This window comes from Epinephelus lanceolatus, chromosome 17, assembly GCF_041903045.1.
Source record: "Epinephelus lanceolatus isolate andai-2023 chromosome 17, ASM4190304v1, whole genome shotgun sequence".
Taxonomy (NCBI): Eukaryota; Metazoa; Chordata; class Actinopteri; order Perciformes; family Serranidae; genus Epinephelus; species Epinephelus lanceolatus.
The window spans coordinates 8,890,531-8,906,805 of NC_135750.1; the positions used below are offsets into that span (position 1 = coordinate 8,890,531).

At 40.6% G+C, this 16,275-nt stretch overlaps 1 protein-coding gene across 37 annotated transcripts in view; it reads right to left on the reverse strand.

Annotated features, from left to right (window-relative positions):
* The window catches only part of camk2g2 (calcium/calmodulin-dependent protein kinase (CaM kinase) II gamma 2), an 89,240-nt gene that overhangs the window by 37,592 nt on the left and 35,373 nt on the right, over positions 1-16,275 (reverse strand). For all 37 annotated transcript variants that reach the window (XM_078160700.1, XM_078160702.1, XM_078160701.1 and 34 more), the window contains exons 3-5: positions 10,357-10,416; positions 5,289-5,343; positions 4,386-4,451 (exon numbers count right to left, since the gene is read on the reverse strand). In XM_078160700.1, the coding sequence (XP_078016826.1) occupies positions 4,386-4,451; positions 5,289-5,343; positions 10,357-10,416 (181 nt within the window). The remainder of the gene's footprint in view (positions 1-4,385; positions 4,452-5,288; positions 5,344-10,356; positions 10,417-16,275) is intronic.

Here is a 16,275-nt window from a genome sequence, read left to right on the forward strand (position 1 = left end):
GAAAGTGCCGATATTCTCCGGCACAGTCTCCGGTGACAATGCAGAGACGCCAAGATCCAGAAGACCCAGAAACACTGACAAAGGAGTGGGGCTTAAAGAGACAGCCGCTTAAACAGAGCATTTTAGACAATGGTTGAATACAGGTGTTCCAGCACAGACAGTACAAGGAAAATAGCATGTTTTTTGACTATTTAAGCATGTAAACATGTCCTAGTAGAAACCCAAAATTCAAGTATAAACCCCCCAAAAAAAAACATAATAGGTCCTCTTTAAATGATACTGCATCTCCTTTCTCTCTATGATAGGTAGCTTTTCACTCTGCCTTCCAGTGTGGCTGTTTAAAACAACAATTAACATTTTGATTACTGATGTGGTTAGACAGCACTTCGTCTGAACTAGTTCTGTTCTAACACAACCCAACTCTAATGCTCTTGTGGCTGGATTGGAGCAAATCCCTGAAACCACGGGCCTGTCACCAAATTTTCAACATGCCAGCCAAAACTTGCAACATGAGATAATTTCCTCTCATTTATTATGACACATTATATTACTGAAAACAACCAGCACGTTTATGAGTCATGCATGAACATGTGAGAGCGCTGTAAGACCCGCAAATGTACCTGCAATTTGCGAGCGACAATTATTTGTGAAATGTCACAAGAGCATCCTTTGTGATCTGCATGCAGTTGGACAGGAGGATAAGTGTTGTATGTGGGAGAAAAGTTTGGTGCATTTTTATGTGAATATGAATGTGTGGGCAGGCAGCGTGTGTGTGTTGTTGAGGCGGCATCTTATGTAAGCTTGTCCTAAGCTTACGTGTCAGCAATTTTGCTGGTCTGATGCGCAGTTTAAATTACTATTATTTATTTTACAGTATGTTGAGCTTGATATTAATAAAAGGGGAAGCCATGGTCAGGAGCAAGTGGGTGTGCAGAGAGAGATTTTGGGAGCGTGGTGTCCTCTCTCTGTGAGACAGAATCAGAAGAAGAGCTGCTGGCTTTGTGTCCAAATTAGGCTACATCTGGATTCCACTTTTTTTTTTCTCCTCCCTGGTCCTTCAGTTAGTATACTGTAGTGCCCATCAGACTGCCTTGTTGCTGTCCTTACTAACTTTGGCATTGTATATCCCCTCACATTTTTCCTCTTGCTCTGTCTCCAATGCTCTTCACCTCACATCTCTGCCTTTTTCTTTGTTTTTCAAATGGAGTCTGTGGTGTAGAATCACCTGTACAAATCAATATCAGAAGGGAGCTTATCCCAAATGTGTGTCCATCCTCGAGACAAAACTTAGAACCTGATAGCCCTGACTAGTTTTCAGATAATGCTTTTTTATTTCACTGTATATTTGCCACTCATAACTAAGGTAACAACTGCTTAGCTTATCAGTTATTCGTATGTGGCTTCAATTACCAGCGCGAGGTGAGGCACTTAAACTGGCTGTACATACATTTGACAGGCAAAACAACACATATTTCATTATGCCATGGTCAATCAGAAGTAAGATTGACAGAAGGCCTTAAAGCTTCAGTGAAAAATATTTGCGATTAACTGAAGCGTCACGGGGGAGCAGCGATGGTCTCCCTCCCAGTCTCTCTGCCAGCTATATATCCAGCCTCTTAGTGCCGTACACACCAGGATGTACTTTGAGGTCCCCGGGCAGAGGTCTTTTGTCTGTTCTTGAGGGCCGGCTGAAAACTAAAGTGGACAGAGCGTTTGCTGTCAGCCCTGACGGTCTGCCCCAGGAAATCAGGTCGGTGGAGTCAGTGATCTCTTTAAAGTCCCTTCTTAAAACACACTTTTATTGAAGTTCATTTAGATTGTCTTCTATTTCCTCAGTCTTTATCGGTTCTTTTAAACGTTTTTATTGTCATGTCTTGCCTGTTTTAATTATTGACATGTAAAGCACTTTGTAACTCTGTTTTAAAACGAGCGTTATAAATAAAGATTATCATTATTATTATTATTATTATTATTTTTATTAGATGAGGATTTTATTTCTACTAAAATAACATAACAATAAGCCCCTTTGTTACATGCAGCTCACAGAAGCATTGGCCATTATAATAAGAAAAATACAGTTTAACTGTTACAGTTTTCATGTGCTTTTGGGAGTCATCTGCACAAATTTTGCAACTATCCCAGATGCTTGACATGTTCAAAAACTTGCTCGCCTATCTGTGGTCAAACTGTCCCAGTTTCACTAGTGCTGAATTAACCAGTATCAAACGGGAGGTAACGTTAGTGCTGTTGCACTTAACAGCATCACGGCTGTGATTCAGTCGCAGTCTTGTGGCGAAAATAACAGCACGACCTTGAGTGTGATATTACTTTAATACAACATATCTACAAATGCCATTTAATAACAGCAGAAAGCGACAGCAGGTTATGGTTTGTATATGTAACGTATTTCATGATTTATTTGGCTCCGCCAACACAAATAGTACTGCGACTGGACTGTTGCCAAGCAACACTCCGGCACATTAGCATGCTATTTTGGGGAACTTAAGCTAGCTCTACACATTAGCACAAACAAGCTAATGGTCTAATGGCTAATGTATCATGTAGGTTAACGTTACATCTGTGTGTTTCTATATATTTTGCGACAGCAGTAAGAATGCTGACAGTCGCTTTGGTGGCATACGCGAGATGCCGATGTGTTAACAGCCGAATCAGTAATTTACGTTGCATCGTCATCAGGTGTTGTATGAGCATACCTGGAGGTTTACAGTGAAGCATTCCGGCCGTCCCCTCCTCCTTTCCTCACGATTATTCATTATTTAACGGCGTATTTGTTGAAATATATTTCGTGTTACGGGGAAAGTTCGTTACGACGATCCGTTAAGTGGGTTCATTAACGGTGAACGTAATTAACGGCTGAGAACACCTGGAAAGCGGATTGATACATGCATAGTAAAAGGTCCCAGTGCTTGGCCGGAACTAACTGTTATATAACGGCTGAGATGAGCGCCAGATGGACTCACACAACTACCACTAACTTTATAAAGTTTAAATGTCCTGAGAATTATTATTAATAATAATATTAATGCAAAATTAATCGTGTTGGATTACTATTTTTTAAATTCATGAGCTTTGTGGTATTTTGCATGTATATAATCACATGGTTGGCCTATCTTTCACGTCCGCCCTGATAGTTAAACTGATGAAGTGAAATTATGGTAGATAGTCAAATGAACCTGCATGCTTTTACTTTGTCCACCTGTATATATGATGCCTATTAGTGTAAAAAAATGAAGTGTTTACATCTGAGTTCTCTTCTGCCGTTTCGTATGGACATGAGGCTTGGCTTAAGGTGTCTCTAAAATCAATCAACACCATTTACATGGCCAGGGTAAAAGCTTTGCTCTGCCAATTTGAACTGTTAATTAGAGACAGGGCTTCCATCAGTAAAGGCTTCAGAAAGAGACAAACAGGCCTAATCCCTCCGTAGGATAAAGCATCGGCTCCATATGCACCAACATTCTTTGGGTTTTGAACTCAAGACTGACAAAAGAAACGTCAAGAAAAAACATGTCTCACCTTGTGCAAGAGATGGAGGTGACAGATAATATCAGCACTATAGGAGGTGAAGTTAACCCTGAATTGACTGTCAGTCTGCTGTGTACAAACAGAAGTCCCTATATTCATCACCTGAGAATAACTTTACAGTTCTGTCATCGCCACAGGATGCATATTGGACAAGGAAGACAAAGTCGTACACCTTTTCACATGACACTGGCATACATGAGTCATTATGTCCTCAGACTCATGAGATCCAGGTAGAATCTGTCCGTGAAGATCTTATTTCACTGTTCACAGGCACAGACAAGAAAGTCTTAATCATGTTGCATACTTGGCTGAAAGTGCTGGAGCATGACTTTGATGTTGGCTAATTTTATTTTATGAATGTGTTCATAGATTTGTATCTTTGAAACTAACGTTTTGTATAGTTATTCTATTGTACTGTGACGCTTAAGTCAAAAAACGAACTGTCTGCTCGACCATTAGTCTGCACACTCCAGGCAGGTAATGTGCTGCAATGCAAAAAACAACTGCAACTTCTGACAAAAAACCATAAATAATGTTTCAAAACTTAGGACAGCTTTGTCATTATTTATTAATGGAATTAAATTTAAAAAGGCCTGAGTCACACAGTCAAAAATAAAGTGTGTACTGTGTACTGAAAACAACCTCACAGAAACACCAAGCAATGCTTCTGCTGCTAAAGCACAAAGTACATTAACACAGATTCAAATCAAAAAACATTTTGTGCTTTTGCAACCCAACTTCACTTCTTTGGCAGCCTCCAAAAACATGCAGGAAAATTGACTAGTGACACATGAAATTCTCTATACATAACATGTTCACACGTTAGCATGGTGACGTACCTGGCATCTGCCTCGCTGTAATACTCTCTAGCAACAATGTCCTCGAACAGCTCTCCTCCAGTGACGCTGCAGAGACAAAAGAGGCTTGTTTGTTTCTTTTATTTTTGAGGAAACACATTGATTTATATTGCTGTTAGTGACAACACATCCTCATAGATCCCTAACGTTCTGTGTAAATGCATAACAAGCTCTGGCTGTTGCTTTAAGAGGCCACTTGACTGGCTGCTGATAATACAAGCCTCTACAAGACTGACTTGCACGGCTGGTTTATTCAGATATAAAACTGACTGACTGTTTCACCTTAAACTAGAGCTTGACTCAAAACCTACACAGCAGCACCATTTCATGGGAAAGTCCTCACATTTCCATTAGAGAATGTTACCCATGTTTCACAAGTGGCAAAAACAGAGTGCTTTTACAAGAGAGGATGTGAAAAGACTTCAGGTTTTCTCTTATATTTTACTCTGATACAATTCACAGCCTGAAAATGTAAGCTTGACCCTCTCAGTTCTTTCCATCATCTTTATTTATGGGGTAAACATGGTGAGCAGGGAGTGCAGTTTACATTATGTATGTTAGAAATATGGTGACAGATTACTGTGGTGAAGCTGCATTCTGCATTCACAAACTCGTCATTAAACATCTTTATGTGTTTAATATTAAAACAGGGCTTGATTTAAGGATAAACTGAACCGTTCCATCACGACAGCTCGGTGGAAAACCTGATATACTGTACTGCTCTACACGGTGACAGTCATGGAAAATAAAACTGTCAACTTACTTGTTGCTTAGGTGAGGCAATTCATCCTGGAGCAATACTCCGGTTTAAACCTGAGCCGTGAGTGTGTGTGTGTGTGTGTGTGTGTGTGTGTGTGTGTGTGTGTGTTAATGTGATTTACTTACAGGTCAAAGACAAGGTAATGGAAGCCTTCCTCCGAGATGCTGTCATGGAGTCGTACTAGTGAGGGAAGATGAAACAGAGAGAGACTTCAATTAGAAATGAGTTTATTAAGTGAGGTGACGATATGGAAACTCTCCATGTACCATTACCTTGAGGGAATCTTCTCTGTGTGTGTATGTGACTGTGTGTGGGGTGCAGGGGTGGTAAAATTACTGTGCTTTATACCAGTGTTTGGCAGTAATGTGTTATAGTAATGTGATTTTTTTCCCAGTAATTCGTAGTGACATTACAGTTCCCAGTCCCAGCAACGCTTCGATACTTTGATATGTGGGGATCAGCTTTTTACCAGAGGTTAAAGGGCAGCATATTGATCAGTTTGATCTCTGTGTATTCAGTGTAAAGTCTGGTCCAACAAGTGCTCGCCTTTAGAGTTAAAAGGATGTGTACTGTAACCACACTTCTGAGGTTGAGGGTCTGTCGAGCGGTGTGCAGTCAACGAGGCTAAGCTAGCCACTGGAAGTTCAGTAAATGCACGTTCGTTAAACCACAATGTCTGGCTTTCTGTTTCTGCACGTGTCAAATACAAAAGATGTGACATGGGTGTGGAGGATTTACAGTTGTTTAAAAGACACTTCTGATGTAGTAGTGAGTAATTTAATGCATCAATTTTGCTGTAATGTCTTGATACTAGAATTTTAAACTTCAGTACAATACTAGTATTAAAAAAATAAAGACTCTATACCAGTGGTGGGTTGCGGTTCAAAAGTGGGTCGCAGGTCCATTCTGAACAGACCACGAGACCGTGTCTTGCAAACATGTCAAGTTTGTGAAAAACACACTTTCATTTGAAGTGCAGAAATTTTTTGGTGCAGAGCTTTTATTTTGAAGTGCCATTTTCTGCTGTAGAATAAGAGACTAATAGACAGGAACTTGACAGAGAGCAAACTAGCTGGACTGCTTGGCCAAACACAAGTATGATGCTGAATGTATTAAAACTGTGTGGACCTTGAATGAATGACTAAGAAAAAATTTGGATCCTATGGCTGGACCAGTTGGGGGCCACGACTCGATACCATTTTTGATGCCACAGCAAAAACATAAACAAGATCACTGCCCCACGGCTGTTTGCCTCCATGTACCAGTCAAGTTTCTCTTAGAGTTTACATCCATGTCTGTGATGCTTCACACATATCCCCCCCCAGCAGCACAGACAATCTATACAATCAGTACAGTTTCAAAGTGGACACCCAAGATCAGTGTCACCAATTCCGTATCAGACCAAATGTCTCCCCTTCTGTTCTTGAGATATGACACTGTATAATGGCCAGAAAAGTGTTTGATGCAGAACATTATGATGTCACAGTGAAGTTGACCTTTGACCTTTTGGATAAAAAAAAATGTCATTGCTTCATCAGTTTAAGTTATTAGACATTTGTGTAAAGCTTTGTAAGAGTTATGACCAAAACATGTTTTGTGAGGTCACAGTGACCTTCAACCTTTGACCACCAAATTCTAATCAGCTCATTCTTTAGGCCACGTGAAAGTTTGTGCCAAATTTGAAGTTCAAATTTAGGGTGTTTGTGAGATATCATGTTCATGAGAATGAGATGGATGCAAGGTCACACTGACCTTGACCTTTACCCACCGAAATCTAATCAGTTCATGGCTGTGTCCAAGGGTACGTTTGTGCCAAATTTGAAAAAACCTCCCTCAAGGTTTTCTTGATATATCGTATTCACAAGAATGAGACCTTTGACCTATGACCACCAAAATCTACTCAGTTCTTCATTTAGTCGTAGTAGTTTGTGCCAAATTTAAAGATCTAATTTATTTAAGTCTGTAATGGAATTTAATGAAGTAGCAGTATTATTTTGTGCTGTTATTTATGAATCAAATCATTTAGTTTAATGTTTACTTTAATAAACAAACTTAATCAGGTTGTGCTGCAAAAAAAGCCTGTATCAATTGTTTAAATGCAGCTTTTATTGAGGAAAACCCTACATTTTGTAAGCTTTTAATGATTCCTTATCGTCGACTTGGCAGACGATCAACGCATCATTGATCACTGGCCAGTGGGAACAAAGCACAAGAACCGCACTTAACACAAATCAGCACAACGTCATTGTAGTATATTCATTCACAACCATAACAAACACGCACAAGGTCAAGTGATATACGATGCTCAGAGGATACCAGGTTTTCAGCGGCACAGTTTTTCCCTGCTCATCTGAAACGATCCACTCCAGGGCTCGACTGTAAGTTTCTAAAAGCCTGAGTGCCACCTGGCTTTTTGGCAACCAGGAATCGGCTTTTGGATGACAAAGTTGACAGAGTAGTTGCCATATTTTAATCATTTATAATTAATGTGATATTGGTAATTTCCTTTCAGGTTCTCTCTCTGTTAAAGAAGCACAAAAGCAGGCAGGAAATATCACTGTACACGGAGTGGTGAAAGCTTAATACAACTTTGACCATCAGCTTTCTTGAACCAGCACCTCTGGATTCCAGCAGTTTTAACTGGATGTGCACAGGTAGATTTAAAAACATGCTTGCGTCAAGGTGGGTGAAGGTGCTTTGGTGCTTTAAATTAGGCCTGCATATGTTGGGTATTATTTCCTCTTGCTTCAGATAGCTTACATTTAGAGAAAAGAAAACTTGACAAGCTCTCCTCTTGAGAACAGGATAAGAAAGGAGCAGCTGAGAGAGGAAAAGAAAGGAAGAATAGGACGACGATGAAGCAGGAATCAGGTGGGACGAAGAAGAAAGAGAGAATGGATGAAACCATACCTATTATGCTGTTATCATATCCTGCGTGTGTGTGTGCGTGTGCGCGCGTGCGTGCATGCGCGCGTGTGTGTGTGTGTGTGTGTTAGTGTATGTCTATGTGAATGTGAGTATAGCTTGCACTGGGCGGCACACTACTGTATGATAAGACACTTGGCAGTTCTGCCACAAAGATACTTTGCCATTTACTTCCTTTCTCCAGGGGACAGGGCCTATTGTCTAGGTTTTACACACACACACACACACACACACACACACACACACACACACACACTTTGGTAGTAAAAGATGTCTTGAAACTCAAGTGTTAGACGCATATGAGACTTGAACTTAACACAGATTTATGACATTCACAGGCATTTACAGTGTTGTTTCTACCTAACGATCTTCTGCTACAGAGACATTTTGGCAAATTGGCACCATTAAATTAGCCGAATTAGCTATTATTAGTTCCTGTCTGCAGTGTACCCCTGGATGTCAGGACAACTATCACTGGATTACTTTGATGCTGAAGCAAGCTTCAAAACACGATGCTTCTCAGGTAAGTTCTGGATTTATAAATAGCGTGTAGTTCTTTTTTTCTCGCACTTTAATTTATAATGGACATTTTATGATATGCCCAAAAAGTATAACTCGCACCGAATCCTAAAATATGAGTATCACGCTGGTATGTTTAGATTTGACCAAGTTATGTCTCAGACAACAAGGAGTGAGAGTTTTGACATAAATTGTGGCAATCTGGCAATCAGGCTCTGATGGTTTTAAGTACCTTGATTATTTCCATGAGTTATGTGTTACAGCAGTGTTCCCAACTGCTCCAGTCACGGAGTCCAGATTTCTCTTTAGTCATCAGTTCAAGGTCCACACAGTTTAATACATTCAGTGTCGTACTTGCGTTCGGCCATATCCTTAAGCTAGTTTGCTGTCTCTGTTAAGTAGCTGTCCATTGTTCACTCACTCTACAGCAGGAAACGGCACTTTAAAATAAAAACTCTGTGCTGGAAGTTCACTAGGGCTGCCCCCTAATGTTTGACCAAATGTCAGTCGACCAGAAAGGTCATTAGTTGGCAAGAGTTCGCTGGTCACTTTGTTGCAGAAAAAAAAAAATTAATAAATAAACTCTATTAGGAGCTGCGCCTTGTCAAAATAAATCAAAACCTATATGACTGGACCATGTGGGAATTTAATTTGAAAGGACAGAAACAGGAAGTGTCCACGCTCAGCAGTCAGACAGGAGTCAGGTTAATTTCCAGGGCTGGTACCTGCGGTTATTCCACAGGCTAGTTAATAACATGTCGGGCAGGAAATCCAAAGTGTGGGATCACTTTGAGAAGGTGAAGGACGAACCCAAGGTGATATGTAAACTCATCTTCATTGGTCGACTACAAACATGACGTATCATCTGAAACATGGAAGTAGCTACATGCCCATTAGCCCACAGCGTCATTAACAGGCAGCTCGCTCAGTGTGTGACGTGCACTTGTAGATAAAATATAGGCCTATATTAATGAAGGTTCATTAGTACGGTTTTGTATTTCTCTGTAATGTAGCACAGTGTTAACAATGTTACTGACATTTCTTTCTCACACCTTCAACTCAAACCACCAAAATATATCATTTAATAATAACATCGTAAACATGCGGGCGACTAGTCAACTAATGGTCCTAAATGACAACTATTGGTTGCCTAGGGAAATTCTTAGTCGGGGGCAGCCCTGAAACTCACTGTACTTAAAAAAAAAAAAAAAAAAAAGTTTGTTTTTTACAAATTTGACATGTAAATCACTTGCGGTCCATTCAGAATGGACCCGCGACCCACTTTTGGACCATGACCCACCAGTTGGGAACTGCTGTGTTACAGCACTACTGAAACTGGAGACCACAAGCTTTCTTTATTGATCAAAAAAACACACTTAACATTGTTTTATCAGCTTGATACTTCATGAATTTTCCTACTTTTATGGGAAATGCTTCTAAACATGACTTTGAAGACCAACTGCTACAGAAAATTATGCATAAAACAGATGATTTATCGTCTATCATCTTTTTCCTGTTCCAAATTATAATTATTATATCAGCCTATTAGTCAACCTCTGAAATCAAGGGTTATCACTTCAATATTTCTCTACATATTGGGTTTTATTAAGGTCAGCAGTAAAGGAAAAAAAATATTTAAAAGGAAAACTGTTGCAGTGACTTAATTCATACTTCTTAAAATCTTATTCCCGATGTTCTGTATTAACACAGCTACGCCACTAATCCGCTCGGCTCTCGAAAATGACTCACCTATGTTTGGATGTTTCAGCAGACGACAGATTCTTGCCTCCCGCTCCAGTTTCTGGTGATCTGAGGAGAGGAAAGAGGCAGAGGAAACGGTAAGGTCACAGTATCAGTATCAGAAAGAGAAGCGAGACACTCGGTTTTGTCCGATACGTGAGAGACAGTGACCAAAATGTCAGAGAAAAACACTTCTTGGAAACCCACTGAGAGAGTGGACACAAAGGAACACACAAAGTCAACATGAAGGCATTAACATAAACTAAATCTGACTGCAGTTCATGTTTTTCAATAGCACTTCTGCAACATGGCATTCTGGAAAAAGCTCCTTCAACATAGCTCTTTAACAGATGTAGTGCTAATAAATAATATATAATTTGTTTGGTTTTTCTAAAGCAAAGATCTTTGCTACCATTAAAACTTGATATCTTGTTTGGAAGGATTTCAGAAACGCCTGCACCAGCGACTATGTGAATTGATTAAACATTTTCTTTCAACTGTGCCGCTGCAACACATAAACACACACTTTACCCCTTTCTCTCCAACATCTTCTGCTCCTCCTACTCCGCTCAGAACAATAGTTTTCCTCTAAAACCTGCCATTTTTACGACCAACATCAAATCGGCTTGAGCTGGAGGGGATGGCAGAGACAGGATGTCAAAAAGGTACAGCGAGCCAGACGAGCTAAGAGGCCAAAACAGTCAGTGGCTGTCAACTAATATGAGTCTGCACAAGTGGACAGACACACACAAACACACACAGACAAACAAAACCTCCAGCACAAGCTTTTTGCACTTAGTGAAATTAGTCTTGTGGGTCCAGCCTTAATATAATCAGTGTCCAGTTAATGATTCTAATGGCGAGGATGTCCGTGTGTGTGTGTGTGTGTGTGTGTGTGTGTGTGTGTGCGTGCAGCTGCATGTTTAGGACAGGCAGATTGGTTGCAGGACAGATACAGCACATAGATACAGTGGATGGCATCTCCTGCTGCAGGGTGTCAGAGGTCAAGGTCATACCGGACATTCCTGCCACCCACCAGCTGCTGGTCTCAGGGGACAGATGGGCTGCTTATGTGGGTGTAAATACCTGTGTGCGTTTGACTTTTTGGTGTGCGTGTGTGTGCAGGAAAGAGGGGGGGGGGAGACAGTGGACATCCCTAATCCCACCACCCAATGCAAGGTCATGGTGTGTAGATATCTATTAGATTTGCCACTAGTGATGATCTTGAGTATACAGTAATCTGCTGATTATTTTTTCCTTAAATGGACCCATTGTTTGATTTTTAAAATGTCCAATGTACCAATTAAACTGTTAAGAAAGCACAAACACCGGCTCGGTGGGAACAGAGCACCTGCTGCAGCAAGCAAACACGCCGTCTGCGGTCATTTTAAAGCCTAGTTCACACTACATGATTTTCACCGCGATTTTGACATCGCAGAGGATCTTGAGAGCCACCTTGGGTCGGAGGTGAGTCGGCAGATAGTCTGCCACGACGAGTCCTCACGTGTGAACAAGCCTACGAGCAAGTCGCCCCCTCGTCTGAGACTGGGACTGGATATCTGGCATGCTAGAAAACTGGAGAAGTCTGACACGACTGACAAAGAGCATCAGCCAGTGAGAGGCGGGATACGTCCCACGTCGGCACGCAGGAGGAGGGAAGAAATGTGAGGACAAGCCGCAGGGTTGCCAGGTCTGCTTATTAGCTGTGACTTTGGGCTTGTTTCTAAAGTGGAGTTACTTATTTGGGCTTGCTCTCTGAACGTCACCTTCCTCTATATATATCCATCTAATAAGTTATTTAAACGCATGATAGTCGCTTCTTTTGGGCTTGTTTCCATAGCCCTGGTTGCTTGTTTTCTCCCAAGATCGGGCAACACTGACCAACCGGAAAGCAACAACAACAATGGCGGCGTTCACAGGATCACGGGGCGCGCGTTGTGTTTGAAATCTTGTGGTGTGCACACACAGGTTGTAATGCAGTTGGCGAGACTCCTGATGACAGAAACACATGTCGCCAGGTATGAACACTCAAAAGATTACGATAGTCTCCACGATGCAAAATCAGGGCGAAAATGGCGTAATGTGAACTAGGCTTAACTTGACCAGCTGATTTCACTACAAGCTGATTGGCTGTAGAAACAGGTGACGTGCATCACGTTCTAAAACCATCCGCCAGCAATTTGACCAGCGGAGTTGCAGGTGACACCATCAGCTGGCTTGAGCTGAGCTCAGATGGCCAGTTCACACTGCTGCAACTTTTCTCTGCAACGTTCTAAAATAGTTTTGCTTCGTCTCATCGCGAATCATTGGTCAGAGCTCAGCTTAACATTCACGCCATCCTAGTATCAGCAGATGCTGTTTGAGCAGCAACCAAAATAATGAATAATGATTTCCTCCTCAGTGTAACAAATTATGTGTAGATTATCATTTGCACACTTGAATAGTATTGTAAGGCACAGAGCCCAGGGTGTGTAAGATAATATATAACATATAATGGTTGTTATTCAATTTTTATACATTTTATTTGGCTTTTTATACTGAAAATGGGTTAGCAGTATACAGCTGTTTATTTTTTCAATTGTTTTTGAATGGCAGCAGATTGGTGCTTGATATCTGCTGGTATGCAAGTTAAGGTTTCAGCATTGATAGAAGGAAGGAAAAAATAGTATCAGAACATCTCTCCATCACACACACACACACACACACACACACACACACACATTTGACCTCCATGCCAAATTTCAGCCTTCTAGGGCAAAAACTGCAGCTGCCAAAGGCTGTGGAAATCTTTGTGGACCTATCAATCAACCGACCACCAGCGCGACCTATAGAGCTGCTGGTTGCAGCTAATAAAGACTAAACACAGAGTATAATGCAAATGGAAGTCAACACACTGTTTCCTAATCATTAGCTGCTCTGGTGGCAAAGCCATCAATCCCCTTGGAGGTGTACATTAAGCAGCAGTAATGGTAAAACCAGAAATCCCACACTTAGACACCACAGGAGAAGAAACTAATGGAGTTACATGTAATCAATGAAGTCAGCTAATAGGGTGGAGGTAACACAAAGGTTAGAGGAGGCTTCAGTTTGTTCCAATCCCCCCGGCTGGCTGGAAAAACACAGGCAGGAAAAGAGAATAGGAAATACTTCCTTCCTACACAGCAAACACTGAGGGGCCGTTAGAGGCAGAGGAACATGTGAAACTGTGACAAAGATGAACCACATAAATATAGATATACAAAGGTTTTAAAATGTATGACAATTAAATTACACTTCTGTATTTTACTTGACACAGCAGTGGCAGCACCATACAACCAACACCAGCGATCTCTCTTTAGTAAGAAGTAAGCTATGAGAGACTCAGACAATGACAGGAGATGTCAATTAGCTGAGAGATGACTAGCGGCGTAAAGGTTTGTGCATTGATTTCCTATTAAATCTTTCACCACAAACAAGCTCCTGCAGGAAAACACAGGGAGGGATTGAAACACTAGCCCAAATGTGACCTCAACCCTCTGACCCCACAGGGCTAAGCCAATCAGCTTTTATCCTGCATGTCTCTGTAAGCAGACATGTGTAGGCCTATCCTGTTCAGTTCAATATCCATGCTTTTGTTTAGACCTCACACACACACACACACACACACACACAGAGTGAAGCTTTAATCTGACCAGTGTACTCAGAGGATAAGAAATCAAAGCATTCTGCAGACATTTCACAACCTTCTTCTCAGAGCCATAATGGGCTATTTTGGCTGCTTGTATTCTTAGAAGCTGGATCAGCCTGCGAAAATAGGACTATTTTTCAATGCTGGCCTGAGATGACGGCTTTATTATGCTTGTGATGGCAGGCAGTCTTGGCAGCTTGCTGCTTAGAAACACTAGAAACTGACTGAGGAGTTTCAATGGCGAAATGAGAGAATCAGCGCACGCTTCAAAGGGACAAATTGTATAGAAGAGAATAGAAACAAGAGAAATTGACTGCGGCTTAACAGAAGCTGATCAGTGTCAAATACAGAAGGTAACACTGTTAAAAATAGCAGTCTGTTATACAAAAATATGTTCTTTTATAAAATCAGCACAAAGGGCAAGTCCGTCATCAAACCTAAACATCACATAGTGCATTAACATAACATAGGCTTTACATTCTTCTGTCATTGTCATTTAATACTTATGTCCTTTTGTTGTTGGTTATATTCAGGATTATTTTATTCGATTAAACAATTGATATTCCTTTTACTACTAATCGACTGGTCATCAGTCACCTGAATGCGCTGTCATCCATCATTGCGGCTTCTGAAAGTCGTTGTGACGTATCATCCACTGCCCAGAGGACTGGGGATCAGGACAGCCAGAATAGCTGGCTTGCTTACTGCAAAATCGGACCGTATGTAGTAGAACATCCTGATATTTATGGCATACTGGATTTAATATACGTATACCTAATCTTTTACTGACATACTGTATATTATGGTGTTATGGGTATTGGAATGCACAGCTAGTGTGACTGCTAGAAGAGCATTTTTGTTATTACAGAGGAAGTAAAGTACTGAAAAAAGGTACCGTTGGGTACCAGAATAGGCTTCAATTCAAATGTTAATATTACCCAACTTTAGTGGTTACTAGATAAAACAAAACTATAAATAACGAAAGAAAATTGAAGACAGTTTTATCCAACTAATATTGTAACTAATGACTTCTTTTAAGTCTAGATTAGAAAGTTTCAAATCTTACATCTTATACCACTAACCTCATTTATATCAATGAGGGTAAGCTAAGTAACAGAAATACCTTTTTGTGTAATGTAATACATTAAATAGCACCACAAACTACAACCTCCAAAATGATCAACAAAAACTGATAATAACCTTCATGAAGGGAGGATGTATTGCTTGGATTTTTTTGTTGTATTAGACTGCATTAGCTTTAGCTAGGTGTACCTAATAAACTGGAAACTAAGTGTAGATTTGACTTAGTGACAGAGAGGAATCCCAAAAACTGATAGAAAGCTATGACGAGTGCGACTACGGGGTGCGTGTTACGCACACTCTCAAAATGCCAAACACAGACTGAGAAGTGAGGTATTCACAAAGACCAAATAAAGAATTTTGAACCATTTTTAGATAAAACAGCCAAATTTTCCCATGTTACATCACATTATCATTGTAGTGGGCTATAATGGTAAATACATAAAGGCATAACTGGTGGGTAAGTTTCTTAGTAACTTTTCTTTCAGTTTCTTTGTAGGATTAAATAGTGAAAAAGTCATACTCGTAGCCCGTCTTCACCATCCCCACCCATATACAGCATACACACCCCTTTTAAAGCTTTACAGAGACATGCAGTGATATAGTGTCTGCTCTGAAAAACACAACACACAGCACTTAGCCCAATTGGATTGAGTGATGAGTGACGGCATGGCACATCATCATATTCATTTATCCCTTATTACTATCTCGTCTAGAAGCTCTGAACAGACCAGAGCAGTGGATGGATGGATGGATGGCTTCTTTCAGCCCACATTCACTCTTTGAAAAATGATCCATAGCCCCTCCCCCCATGTGCATCAATTAACTTGTGCCTGCAGGGAAAGACATAGACAATGCTTTACAATAAATGCCAACTAACTGACTTCAGAGAGTAAACACAAAGACCAAAAACAGCCTTAACTGCTTGTTTTAAAATTCTGTTGACAAGTGGGCATTTTTGCTCTGCACTGTCTGCAGATTCTGTTGCTAAATTTGGGGTTTATGTAACTTGTAACACACATGAATTCTTCCACCTCAAGTTGCACCAAACGTCCTGTCAACCAGAATTTTTCCCCCCAAAAAAAAGCCTGACTATACACCAAGTATTTCAATTAAATAAGACTTCATATCAGTGATACACTGCTGTGTTTTATCAGTAGTAGCACAACAGTCATTTACAG